The following is a 13,318-nucleotide window of genomic DNA, read 5'->3' as shown; positions in this document are numbered from 1 at the left end:
CGCATAAAATAGATACTGAACTTCTTCGACTGTGAATGTCTGAAACCTGATGTTCACATTGCCACATGAATCAAGCGTCGCTGCGGCTTCCCTGGAAAACGCCAAAAACACCAGAAACACCTTCGAACGCAACTCGCATGCATTTTACGAAAAGTGAATAAATCACTGCCTCATTCTGTCATTTCACTGATGCCTGCCATTCTTATCTTCTTTCCAACCAGTCCGTGCTACACCTCTTCTTTAAACCCAGGCTGACCCACTAACACTTTTGTAAGTGGGTATCGGAGCGGAAAAGCCTCCGATATATCACTTTTCCGACGCGGATATGCCATATTCGGACAAATACACAGCCAATGCTTGGAGTGAGTGCATACAAAGAAGGAATCCTCGCGATCACAATCCGCTGCTAACTCTAAGAAAACAGCCACCTCGCCTGTGGTCCGGTTCCCTAGCAAATAACAAACATATCCGCCCAGACTAGCTTCGGCCAGTCCCCGCAATTGATATTCCGGGGCCCCGGGCTACTGTACTAGGAATTGGCAGAGCGATTGGCCAGCGGTGAGTAGAAGATGGTCGCTGATGCGGGGTGTTTCTCAACTGCCTTTTTTCTCTGTGACCTGTTCACTGGAAGGAAAGTTTAATCGGAATGCTTATATAAAACAACCCATGTATACGGGGACGATAATCTAAGAGCATCCGCTCAACCGTTCTCCGGTATCTAGCCATAATTGACACCAAATATGAATCATCCCAAAACAACTACAGACCATCTCGAGTCAGTGGAGCAGGATCAAAAGTTAGAAACACAATGGCCAGCACAGTTCGACCCAATTCTTCTACGTCGGGTAATCAGGAAGGTCGATTGGATGGTGATTCCATTCATCTGCATCACATATCTTATCACCTACATCGATAAAGCAATGATGGGCTACGCCGCTGTTTTTGGGCTGAAGGAAGATTTACATCTAAAAGGAACTGAGTATAGCTGGTTGGGTATGGGCAGCCGACCTTCATACGATAACACACTAACTCTGACAGGGAGCATGTTCTACTTTGGGTATCTCGCCGTATAGCTATCGGCCCAACCTGTAGACGTTATACTTTACTGACATGGGCAGTTTGAAAACCCTTCTGTTTTTGCCATGCAGAAACACTCCGTGGCCAAATGGCTGTCTGTCAATGTCTTCATCTGGGGCGGAGTGACTATGGCTCTGGCGGCATGTACGCATTTTCAACCCTTTCTCGGTCTGAGATTTGTCCTGGGTGCTCTCGAGTCATGCTCCACACCAGCCTATCTCCTCATTACAGCAACATGGTATACTATTGAGGAACAGCCGATCAGGATAGGATGGTGGTCCACCTTTCTTGGTATTGCAAATGCGTTTGGAGGGCTGTTGGCATTCGCTATCGGCCATATCCAAGGCAATCTGTCGTCGTGGCAGTACCAATTCATTATCATTGGTGCTATATCTTCTGTGTGGGGAATATTTATGTTCTTTACTCTTGCGGATGGGCTGTCTACTGCGTAAATTGTCTTTCCTCCTGCTTAGGTATACCGCTGCTAATGGCACAGTCGCTGGCTTAACGCACAAGAAAAATACGTCGCCGTCCACCGTCTCGGCCCCAAACATTCCGGCACCAGGGTGTCCGAAATCAAAATGTACCAGATGTGGGAAGCCCTGACAGATCCCAAAACGTGGTTCTTCTTCCTCTGTGGCGTCTGCACGCAAGTCGTCAACGGGGCGGCGAGTAACTTTGGGAGTCTCATCATCGAGGGGTTCGGATATTCGAATCTTGTCACGACACTGTTCCAGATTCCGTACGGTATGGTAATATTGGTGTCCAACGTGTCTGCCATGTATATCCAGCGATGGCTGCCAGGGCAGAAGAGGTGTATTGTCGGTGCTATATATGTATGTCCCGCTCTGGCGGGGGCAGTTGGGATTCATACTATATCGAGAGACCACAAAATAGCTCTACTTGTTTGCTACTGGGTATATTACTTCCTACGACGGCAAATTTATGATGGTGGCTAATTTTATCCTAGCTTACAAGTACTTATACCGCATCATTCGCAATGATCATGTCTCTCATCACAGCAAACACAGGAGGGACCACCAAGCGATCGGTTGTGAATGCCATTTTTTTCATCTCGTACTGTGTTGGAAATATTGTTGGGCCATTTGCCTTCAAATCCGGCGAAGCACCCCAATATACATCCGGGATCATTGCCATGCTGGTCGCATATTGTGTTGAGATTTTTCTCTTACTCGGGTTCGCAGTCTATGCGGCATATTTGAATCGCACGAAGGATGGGATTACAACCACAAGTGGCCAGACGGATTCCGACGTCGACCAGACAGATAGAGAGAATGCCCACTTTAGATATTCGTACTGATGAAGTGTCTATTGCTCATGTCAAGGAATATACAGCTGGAAAGCATGTGCAATACTATAGTTTATTAGATGCAACAATATATGCTAAATGATGTATGTTTATAAACGAAGCTACAGCACGAAGGCAGCTAACACAGAAGAAGGGAATGAATCGGACAAGTCTATACTATATACTACGCTTTCCATCTCAATTGTATGATGCTCTATTCCCCAACATACGCCACACCAGTGATCGCACCCCCAACATCAGCCACAATGGTGTTTTTGCACGACCCATTCAAATCGGCACTGTACAACGAGCCGCCCAAGTCTCCAAAGAACATACGCTTATTCTTGGTATCCAGGGCAATTCCAATTCCCTCGTGAAGCTTGCGCACCAGAATCTTTGGTTCCAGCTTATTCACAGGTGCACTGGAAAGATCCACCGAATTCACCGTATTTCCACGAGGTGGATCTCCACGATCCGTCCAGTACAGCGTCCTCGAAGTGTGATCCAATTCCAAATCAATGGGTTCGGGAAGACCACTAATAAGACATTCAACATCTGTCCGCGACTCCGCTGACTCTCCCTGTCTCATCTCAACCCCCATCCGATAAATCCGGCCAAGGTTGCCCTTTGACGGGCCTTTCTGTGTCCAATATACCGATTGTGCCTCCTCGTCGACTGCAATGCCCACACACCAGTCGAGCACAGCCGGTGTGTCGGTGCCCTCACTTGAAGTGGCCTTGTATAGTACCTCAACCTCGCTTCCATCTAGGTTCGCTCGCATCACTCTCCGGCCCTCGCGATCAGACCAGTACAGCTTCTGGGATCGTGGAGCAATGATCAATTGCTTCGGAGTGTGGGTGTATCCCTTCGGGATGATGGTGACTATGTTGTTCCCTGAAAGATCACAGCGCTGAATGGACCCGTCATCGGCAGAAGGGATCCCCATATTTGTCCAGTAGATATGTTGGCGGACAGAGTCGATGGCGATACCGTCGGGCATCGTGTTGAGTTGTGTGATCAGCTCGCGGAAATCCGAGCCATCGGGCTTGCAGGTTAGAAGACGTCCATTGGGCTCAGAGTTCGAGATTCCAACGTCGAGGAAGTAAACACGTCCCGCTGCGGGGGGGTCAGGTCGAGGTGCCATCGTGATGATAGGTATGTTGAGTTTTAGTAGCGGTGGTGGTGATGTTACTAAAAAAGTTCAATTTGAGAAGTGATAGTAGGAGCCAAATGGAGATATACAGTTGTTAAGATATATAGATTATGAGCTGTAGCCGGAAAGCTCGGGACCAGCGTTGTTCAACGGCCACTTCAAGTTCCGTACTATTATTTCTTGAGCGATTAAGTATCTACCTTTCAACCGGAAACGTGCTCCACCGGCATACCGATGCTTCCAAGTTTTGATTCCTCGGGCTTCTGGTAACCGGTTCATAATCGATGCCGAATATCCGCTAAACCTCGGATTACCCGATCGGGAACGGAAGCGAATGACATAATCGCACGGGATGGATACGAGAACTTCGGATGGAAATTCGGAATCTCGTCCTTTTCCAAAAAAGTAGTGTCCCTCTTCGCATGATGATGTTCTCATTCCATGCCGGCCACCCTTCTCCACATGGCGAGGCCGTGAGAGAACCCAAGCCGAAACGGGCCAAGATCAGAATTGCCTGCAATGTATGCAAGGCCAGGAAAACCAAGTGCGACGGAGCTAGACCAAGTAAGAGAGGCCAATAACATTGCTTGTCACACGTGGTGGAGAACTAAATTAGGCTCATCGTGCATTAGTCTGCGGTCCCTGCCTGAGACGGAAACGAACCTCGTATACCACAGCCTGTGAATACCGTGAGGGTGATATGAGTGAGCAGTCAAGCCGCACAACTGAGCAACTACCGGAAGACTACCCACAAGCACAAGCCAATGATAATGACGATGCTGCCAGCAGCTTCAGTGAAGCTGTCCCGACCGGCGGCTTATTTGGTGCATCCAGTGGTGCACACTTTCTTCGAGATGTCGGAAGTCAGCCAGGCGCAGCAAGTACCCCTACCAACCAAAGACAAATACGGACTCCAGGTCTACCAAAAGCACTGAGATGTCTGCCGAAATTGCATAAACGTACCCAGAAAGCACACACCGATGTGCAATTTGCTGTTCCACCAAGGAAGCAGGCAGACAAGCTTCTGAGCCTCTATTGGGACTATGTGGACAGCGCCTACCCCTGGCTAGACCGACCTTCAATTGAGAACGCATACGAGACCCTATGGGTTCATGACGGTGAACTGATGATGGACGAGACCGTCCTCCATTGCCTTCTGAATCTCATGTTCGCCACATCTTGTGTCGCATCTCAAGGGGCAACCCCGCTTGACCGCTACCAGTCCTCGGTTGTGTTCTTCGACCGAGCTCAGGCGCTGATGTCTTACAATCTGATGGACATGTACAACATCGAAATTATTCAGATACTGTTGCTCACAGCTGTTTATCTCCAGCATGAAAAAGAGCCACAGAAGTGCTTCCGGATTATTGGGACTGCGATTCATGTCGCCCAGGAACTCGGATTACATATTCCTGAAACAACGCAGGGGATGGACAACCCAAAAGACCGAAACCTGGCGTGCCAGGTATGGAATGGATGCGTTATTATGGACAGGTATGACACCAGAGCTGGAAGTTCGAGTGTATACGCTGAAGCCATTCTAGAATCTGTGCCATGACTTTCGGCTGCCCCCTCAAAGTTCCTCGATCTGTTGCACAAGAAGGGCTGAACGCGCTGGTGCTCAATTCCGAGGAATCCAATGGGGATACTGTAACCCCCAGCCTACCATCGAAACTAAACTTCTACATATCATTTTGCCGACTACATCACATCATAGCAGAAGTACTGGAGACATTTTACTCCATCGATGATAGCACGGCGCGACATCATGTTTCCGAAAATCGCAACGACCGTGAGGGGAGCTGCGCTGTTCTTTTCGATAAATTTGCGAGCCTATTTCGCATCGATTCTGGTTTGAAACACTGGGCTCATGGTCTACATCCCTTCTTTCAGATGCCGTCGGAACTGGAGGATCCAACGCCAACCAAGCACATCACTCGTGAAGCCAATATCCTACGCGCCAGGTCTGTTACTTCGACCTTGACAAACATGTCATAAACATGACCACTGACGTCTCTTGTACACGAAGGTATCTTTCAGTCCGGCTTCTGCTGTTCAGGATATTGCTTCTACAGATCCATCAACAGAAGGCAGAAAGTGCTCCCACCGGTCTCTATGCAGGCGATGACCAGATTATGCCCCACGTGGTTTTCCAATGCCAGGTGAACTGCACGAAGGCGGCCGTCGACATGATTGAATTCATCCTCCGGAACTCACCGGGGCAGAAACAAGCGTATATCTTACCATCCAATTGGTATACTGTCTCATGTACGTTGCAACTTCCCCTAAGGAAGCAAAATTTACCAGCTAACCCAGGAAGACGTCTATATGGCTGTAACAAACTTGCTTGCCGCCCAGTCATCCCCGCAGCTTGTAGAGTACTTTTCTGCGGCTAGCTTGCAGGACATTCTGCAACATGCTCGAAACATTCTCAAGGATTACGAGAGACACACCACGCTGGCATCGAGATGCCGTTCTGCATTAAATCTGATTGATAAGAGCATTGGTAGGCGGGAATCAATAACGAATATTGGGCCCTCTGAAGCGTTACCAGTTGACAGAGCTCATGAGAACACATCCATGCAGGACTTCGTCATGTGTGCTCAAGAGTGTCCACCAATCATAGGAGATGATTTGGGAATAGTGGAGAACTATACCTTCGATTGGAACAATTGGCCCATGTTCTTCGCGCAGCTCGGCGACGACACACCGCTCACTCAAAGTTGGAGCCTGTAGGCCTAGGCATTGATCCTTAAGGACCCTTTGTGCGTCAACAGTGTACGGTGCCGATCGGCTACCTACTGGCAACAGTTTATAAATCTCGAAAAAGCCCCCGCGGAGTGGCGAAAAAGAGGTTCGCTTTACATTCTTTGGATAAAGACAAAACCAAAATGGTCTGTGATACAGAAAGGAAATTAACGCTAGTATATTGCAAAAGGAATGGATGCAACGCGCCGCGATTACCCTGCGATTGCATGTGTCAAAGATGGGTTTGAAGCTCCAAATTATGGGTGCATCAGGATCTAAGATTCACAGCCAATTGATGTTACGATCATGGTAGCAATTAGGCACAGCCGGTGTCAGCCAACGAGGCGTTACACTGGGGTCACTCAACTGAACCACAGGCTTCAAGAGTTCCATCTCACCCCAGGGTCCTTCCCCAAAGCTGGAGAGCAGCGATTCAGGACCAGCCTTGAAGTATTGAGGGAATACACTCTTCCACCCATCCATGACAACCAGCAAGATTTCGGTTACAAACTGCGACGGCCCGATGTGTCCCCACTTGAACAACTGGCTGCATCTTTCAACAACCTCGGGCGAGTAGAGCCCGATCTCAGGCTCGAGATTAATTGTATCAGCCTTGACCAACGAGCTCGTCACGCGGTACGAACCGCCGTGTCGGGAGCGATCGCGGAGAGCCATAAGTGCGCCCAACGCTCCCACAAGCCCGGTTGTCATATCAGAGATGGGCAGTGGGGGTAGGACGCTTGTCCCATCCTTGAAGCCCAAGGACCGACCCATCACGTACGACGAACCAGACGCCGCATCTCCGATTTGCTGCCAGCCGGGTCTCTCGTGGTAGGGGCCGTCGGGGCCGTAGCAGTTCTCCTCAACATAGACGATGCCCTTGCCACGGTTACCGGCCATCTCGAGAAGATCATTGACACCAAATCCCTTTCTCGCGATTGCGTTGGGGCGGAAGCCCTGGACAAAGACATCTGCGCCCTCGATGAGTCCCCGCAGGCGTGACTTGTCCTCCTCCTTGGTCAGATCGAGATCTATGGTGCGTTTGCCAGCATTGAGGGTGAGTTGCAAGACCTGGGTTCCGAATTAATACGCCATGTTGCAAACGAATCCAAAGCAGACATGGAACATACATTGAGATCCACCAAGCGACTGCAGTTGACACGTATGACGTCGGCACCAAGTGCGGCCAGAGTACTGCCAATCACTGGACCAGCAATGATACGCACCAGCTCTATCACCTTGATGCCTGCGAGTGGCCGCTTATCGTTCGCGACCGTGGCAAAAGGAACGGGTGGAGTTGGGATCGCATGCGACTGACGCGAGTAGCCGACCAGCGGATGCTCTGCAAGTCGTTTTCCCATCAGTGTATCCGCCCACCCTTGCGGCGTAAAGCAGATACTACCACAAAATCCGTTCTTGACGTTGAGCATCTCGAGCTCATCTGCAGTCCACTGCTGGACATGCTTACTGATGTACTCGTAGGCTTCGTCCGGCGTCTGGGCCGGGTACTCGGGATCCATCCCTAGAGCACGCAGAACAGGCGCGGCATCCAGGGAGCCATGAATCTGATACCAAACTCCTGGCGTCTTGGTCTTGTAGATCGCAGTCGACCGTTGTCTCAAAGGCGTTGCTTGCCAGCCCTTCTCGAAATCACGCTCGAAAAGGGACGGTAGCTTGCGCGACCGTACCAATTCAGGCATGTCCTTTCCTTCGACAGACGCCGCAAAGATCGTCCCCAGCCAGATGGCCGCGTGATCGGTGTTCACCTTCACCGTCTGATCCTGGGCTGCACTACCATCGCGATCTTCGATGATCTCGTGGGCCACAACACCACACATGGCATGTAAGGCAGCGGCGACAAGAGGAGCCTTGGTCGGGCCAGGGATAACAGGCAACTCGCAGCCAGTGAAGCTGACTGTCTTCCACAGCTCTTGGTCTTGAGTGAACCCAGGCGTGCGCTTGGCAATATACTCGAAGATGCGACTAGCATCTTGGGGCGCGGGAAGGAATTCCTTATCGACAAAGGTCCCAGGACCGTAAATGTCTCCACTTGGCGTCGTTTCGTGGGAAGCCATCATGAAGTGTGTTAGAAGGGTACAGGAAAGCAAATGATATAAGAGAATTAGCGAGTACTAAAGTGTTTGTAGAGCAGGGAAGGATCTAAAGACTCAAGGATACAGTGACTATTAGTATACAGCCATCATTCACTTCCTTTCTCCACACTAGATCCATCAAACCGTTGAATATCGTAAGTCCCGCATCTAAATTCATTCCGATGTTTTAAAATTGGCATCCCGAACTCGCGGAAAGTGTAAATATCGGCAAGCCGAAACCACGGAACCCGCTAGATGTGGTCCAAAGTGGCAACTCGCCCCTGATGAATTATGTCATTCCGAGCAAAACCCGGTTGAACGCCGCGTGAATCCCGATCACTGGGACTGCTGGAACGCCTCTTCTGATGATCGTCGTCATCAACTTCGGGCCCTTCCGAGGTGCATATTACCCGATTAGGTAAGTGCATATAGATTCCGTGATATTAACACCAAACCACCACCAAAGTAGAAGCTGGTGGACTGCCACTCGACGTTGGTGGATATATTAAAGGACAGATACTAAACACCTTTCAGGCTCAATTTGCAGAGCGCAGACTCACAGAACTTTGCAATGTCCTCCTCGATTCAAACCGTGGGTGTGATCGGCGCAGGCGTCATCGGAGCCAGCTGGACAGCACTCTTCCTGGCCAAGGGCCTCAAAGTGATTGTAACAGATCCAGCGCCAGGAGCCGAGGCAAAACTGCGCGACTACTTGCAGGACTATTGCTCCGAGGTACCGAATGCTACGGTTGCTCCTGCCGCTTGTCTGAAGAATTACACATTTGTCAGGGACATTGAGTCTTACCTCGGAAGCCTAGACTTGATTCAAGAAGTAAGCGACCGTTCCACAGAACTCATCTTGCGCCTCATCATCAATACTAACAATCATGCCAGAATGGACCGGAGAGATTGGACTTTAAACGCCGTCTATTTGCACAGTTGGACGCAAAGACACCTCCTCATATCCTCATCGCATCTTCGTCCTCCGGCCTTCCTTCGTCAGAATTTGTCACTGAATGCTCCAACAACCCATCTCGAATCCTTATTGGCCACCCCTTCAACCCTCCTCACTTGGTGCCTCTCGTCGAAGTTGTCCCTCACCCAGGAACAAGTCAAGACTATGTGACGGGTGCATACAATTTCTACAAAAGCCTGGACAAAGAGCCGGTGGTCGTACATCAGGAAACGCCTGGTTTCATCGCCAATCGGCTACAGGCCGCCATCTGCGCCGAAGCGTACAGTCTCGTATCACGAGGAATTGTCTCCGCCGAAGATCTTGGTGAGTACTGAATTCCCTCCCTACTGGCATGTGCGGGCGATTTTAATGCATATAGACAAAACCGTCACGTCCGGTCTCGGTCTGCGCTGGGCACTGACAGGGCCGATAATGACAAATACTCTCGGGGGAGGGGGAGACTTTACCCATTTCATGGATCATCTGGGACCGGCGTTGAAATCGTGGCTCGACGATATGGCGGTGAACAAATTTGACTTGGGATCCGAGGATCAAGTGAACGGCTTGAAAAAGAATGTCAATGGGTGGATATCGCAAGTCGACCTGAAGAAGGTTGAAGGACATCGTGATTTGCTATTGGCTAATCTGGTCAAGGGCAAGCTAGATCAAACAGCGAACCAATAGGATAACCGGGTTATTGACGCTTTTTATGTGACAGGACAGCCATGTTGTGCAACTGCAGATTTTTCGATAGGAATAATAATAGACTTACACGAAGCGGCGGTATCCCTTGACACGAGGGTTCTTCTGAGTAAAGCCTAGCATTGACTGCGGCGATCTGCCAGTCACTCTTTATGGTCATCGTAAGCAATTCACATCGGCAACTAGGAGGCAGCCTGAGTCTTAACCCCCAAGTTGCAGTCCACGTTACGCCCATCGTTTTCTTACTTCTCGCCAATGCCCAATTTTGAAGGAGACTGAGGTGAATCTCAGTGAGCTACAAAATGAAGCTCTACATTGAAAATTGTTGAGTTAGCGTTGGTACATTTATGGTCATGTCTAGTGCAAGCTGTGTACCGACTGACATACCTTGTTTCCTGAAAGCCTGCTATTCACTTGAGCAAATTCGTCAAATACATGGGAACTGGGAAACGTCATGGTAGTGTCGCATATTTATCTTCCCATTGGCTTCCTCGCCTTCATCAGCGCACAAGGTTCCGTCCGTCATTACGCGTGAGCGTCCTATCTAGCGCTTGTCGGAAAAGCAACGGACTTGACAGACCGGCGCGGAAAAGGCCCGGATCCACAGTGAAATCATCCAAAACAGTCAAGCTTCTACAGATGATATGGACCGCACTCGATCCCAGGCTTCCAACTCGCTGAAGGGATGTTATGCTCGGTATAACTCGCCTTCAAGCTCCCCGTGCCCCCACAACTCCTCCGGGTTTCCTCCACAATACAGAAGACGGGTCCCCGATTCCCCGGACGAGAATATATGGGTCTGGCAAGGTGGTGAAATGGCAGTGATATCCACATCAGACTGTAGGGGAAAACGAGGCCCCCTTAATGCCTTCGCTCAGAGCTATTCTGTTTTGCCGGTAGTCTTCTTTTTCTGCCTCCTCCCCTTCCCAAGACTGATCCATATACGCATAAACACGTTATTCCAACAATTCTTTTCTCATACGCCAAAATGAAGCCTACTTTAGGTCTCCGCGGCACCAAACTCAACATCGGGCACATCTGTACGGTCATTCTCCCGGCCTACATCTGCTTCGGTTATCTCATGGCTGTGACATCGGGCATCGAAACTCGGCAGTCATGGGTACACACATTTCCCCAGATGGACACTGTCAATACGACAGGCTCCAGAGAAGCAGAGAACTCTCGAATCAAAGGCACGGTGACGGCAATCTTCAACTTGGGCTGTCTTTTCAGTGCCCTTAGTTGTATAGTGGTGGGTGATATCCTTGGTCGTAAGAGAACGTTCATGCTGGGTCTGGCGATTACAATCGTCGGCTCAATACTCCAGTCGAGTGCATTCTCCTTGCCCCAGTTAACCATCGGGAGGTTTGTTGCTGGATTCGGGTTTGGTGGCGTGACTGCTACTGGGCCGAATTGGTATGAGGACCACTCCCATTGTACAAGTTGGATTTTCCCACGCTGATTCCGATTTATACAGGCAGAGTGAGACCGTTCAGCCCCGGTTAAGAGGATTTATTGTCATGTTTCAGAGTATCTTTCTGTGTACTGGGCTGGCACTTGCCGGGTGGCTGGAATACGGGCTCGCGTTCACAGAGGGATCGGTGACCTGGAGACTTCCTCTTGCATTTCCTTGTTTTCTCTGTCTAGTATCCCTATTCTGGGCTCCCGTGTGGCCGGATTCAGTACGTTAAACTCCCACTATTACGTTATACGTGAATGCTAATAGGGCAGCCACGTTGGTTGATCAAAAAGGGTCGCATTGACGACGCTCGCAATGTCCTTGCTATGCTCCGCGATGAATCCGTCGACAGCCCCGGTATCATTCACCAAATCGAAGAAATTGAAACATCGCTTCAGGAAACCGGACAGGGCTCCTTTAAGGATATCTTTCGGAACGGACCGGCACGATTCGCCAACCGGGCGTTCATCGCTGTCTCATTGCAGATGGGGCAACAGATCTGCGGGGCCAATGCGATAACTTTCTACCAATCGACTATATTCGAGACTTATCTTGGTATGGACGGGACTCTATCGTTGCTTATGTCCGCGGTTCTTTTCACATGGTGTGCCCCTCCTTCATTATCGCTCCTCATTGTGAAAATAGTGCTAAGGTAACAGGAAAATGCTGATTGCCCCCATCGGCACCCTGACTATCGACAAGGCTGGACGACGCAAATTGCTACTTATCGCCTTTGGTGGGATGGGCATATGCATGGCCGTGATGGCAGGGTGCATCTCCCAGCCATCCAATACAGCCGCCGTTCATACCGCGGTTGCATTCATTTTCCTTTACGTGTTCTTTTACGTTAATGGGTGCATTGGTTTAACGTATCTCTACTGCTCCGAGATCGCACCACTGGCTGTTCGGACACAGATTACCGGCATGTCGACGGCGTCGTCGTGGACATTTAACTTCCTGGTTGTTGAGGTCACGCCTACTGGGTTCAGCTCCTTGGGCTGGAAGTATTTTATCGTTTATGCAGCCATCAATTTGGTCTTGCTTGTGCCAAGTATGTTCTTGTCTTCATCTTTCATTTGCCTTGGTCATGTGATGCTGATGTCAATAGTGGTGTACTTTTTCTTTCCCGAGACGAAGAGTCTGCACCTAGAGGCCATTGACAATATCTTCCTTGATAGTAAAAACATATTTCAGCCGGTTCCTGCGGCTAGAGATATGAGGAAGAATGGTCGACTGCAGGGTGCGCATGGGGGGTTGCAGGTTGAGGAGAAGGCGACAGAGGAGCATATGGAGGTTGTCTAGGAATATAAGAGAGCTGCCAGATATGGAGTCACGTACGACGGTTTAAAGTTGGTAGCTAGGCCGAAAGAGAACAGGACTTAGGATAACTAGGAATAGAGGAGTAAACGGTGTAAATAGGATAGAAAGCGGTAGCAGACAATAGATAAGGAGAGGTAGATGGGAAGATTCAGGGTTCCTGCTTAACGATGGTCAATTAAATGTTCCTTTTTGGCCACTATCAGCGCCAGCAGATGCAAGGTGGGTGGGAAGTACCACCTCCTTTGTCCCCCAAATTCTTCATATTGCCTCTCTGGCTTTTCCGTGATGACTCCATCAAACTCTACTACTCACAAGGCTTTGCGTTACTCCTCTAGAACGATAGATTTATTTTCACCGGAAATAATTCGTTGATATCCAGTCAGATCGTTCATTGTAGCCCTACATCCTCGGGTACCTGTGCTGCCCCCGTGATCATATTGCCACTGGCTTCCATACATGGGCTTATTGAGGATTTAGATAGATGCTAGAGTAGCATACAATC

General features: G+C 49.7%; 6 protein-coding genes across 6 annotated transcripts; 4 read left to right on the top strand and 2 right to left on the bottom strand.

Annotated features, from left to right (window-relative positions):
- Window positions 1-689: 689 nt before the first annotated feature.
- On the top strand, window positions 690-2,398 carry BO79DRAFT_265674 (MFS allantoate transporter; the record flags this gene model as incomplete). The annotated part of the gene is made up of 5 exons (XM_025686897.1): window positions 690-993; window positions 1,039-1,067; window positions 1,119-1,525; window positions 1,574-1,913; window positions 2,048-2,398. Exons 1-5 carry the CDS (start codon window positions 741-743, stop codon window positions 2,396-2,398), a joined length of 1,380 nt encoding a protein of 459 aa, XP_025539314.1. The 5' UTR covers window positions 690-740.
- Window positions 2,399-2,600: 202 nt separating this feature from the next.
- On the bottom strand, window positions 2,601-3,534 carry BO79DRAFT_194983 (YncE family protein; the record flags this gene model as incomplete). The annotated part of the gene is made up of 1 exon (XM_025681096.1): window positions 2,601-3,534. Exon 1 carries the CDS (start codon window positions 3,528-3,530, stop codon window positions 2,601-2,603), a length of 930 nt encoding a protein of 309 aa, XP_025539313.1. The 5' UTR covers window positions 3,531-3,534.
- A 427-nt stretch (window positions 3,535-3,961) lies between these two features.
- BO79DRAFT_265665 (Zn(II)2Cys6 transcription factor) lies at window positions 3,962-6,275 on the top strand (the record flags this gene model as incomplete). The annotated part of the gene is made up of 5 exons (XM_025686896.1): window positions 3,962-4,103; window positions 4,172-5,033; window positions 5,084-5,503; window positions 5,569-5,807; window positions 5,860-6,275. The coding sequence occupies 5 exons, from the start codon at window positions 3,962-3,964 to the stop codon at window positions 6,273-6,275; spliced, it is 2,079 nt and encodes a 692-aa protein (XP_025539312.1).
- A 294-nt stretch (window positions 6,276-6,569) lies between these two features.
- BO79DRAFT_265662 (alpha methylacyl-CoA racemase) lies at window positions 6,570-8,514 on the bottom strand (the record flags this gene model as incomplete). The annotated part of the gene is made up of 2 exons (XM_025686895.1): window positions 7,418-8,514; window positions 6,570-7,358 (listed from the first exon to the last, which is right to left on the bottom strand). The coding sequence occupies exons 1-2, from the start codon at window positions 8,363-8,365 to the stop codon at window positions 6,570-6,572; spliced, it is 1,737 nt and encodes a 578-aa protein (XP_025539311.1). The 5' UTR covers window positions 8,366-8,514.
- A 437-nt stretch (window positions 8,515-8,951) lies between these two features.
- Window positions 8,952-10,019, top strand: BO79DRAFT_265661 (3-hydroxyacyl-CoA dehyrogenase; the record flags this gene model as incomplete). Its single annotated transcript, XM_025686894.1, has 3 exons — window positions 8,952-9,212; window positions 9,275-9,659; window positions 9,715-10,019. The coding sequence occupies 3 exons, from the start codon at window positions 8,952-8,954 to the stop codon at window positions 10,017-10,019; spliced, it is 951 nt and encodes a 316-aa protein (XP_025539310.1).
- A 1,006-nt stretch (window positions 10,020-11,025) lies between these two features.
- Window positions 11,026-12,798, top strand: BO79DRAFT_228524 (sugar porter family MFS transporter; the record flags this gene model as incomplete). Its single annotated transcript, XM_025683969.1, has 5 exons — window positions 11,026-11,453; window positions 11,515-11,719; window positions 11,769-12,100; window positions 12,156-12,547; window positions 12,605-12,798. The coding sequence occupies 5 exons, from the start codon at window positions 11,026-11,028 to the stop codon at window positions 12,796-12,798; spliced, it is 1,551 nt and encodes a 516-aa protein (XP_025539309.1).
- Between the last annotated feature and the right edge of the window lie 520 nt (window positions 12,799-13,318).

This window comes from Aspergillus costaricaensis (genome assembly GCF_003184835.1).
Source record: "Aspergillus costaricaensis CBS 115574 unplaced genomic scaffold BO79scaffold_16, whole genome shotgun sequence".
NCBI classification, from domain to species: domain Eukaryota; kingdom Fungi; phylum Ascomycota; class Eurotiomycetes; order Eurotiales; family Aspergillaceae; genus Aspergillus; species Aspergillus costaricensis.
This window is presented reverse-complemented; position numbering and strand designations above follow the sequence as displayed.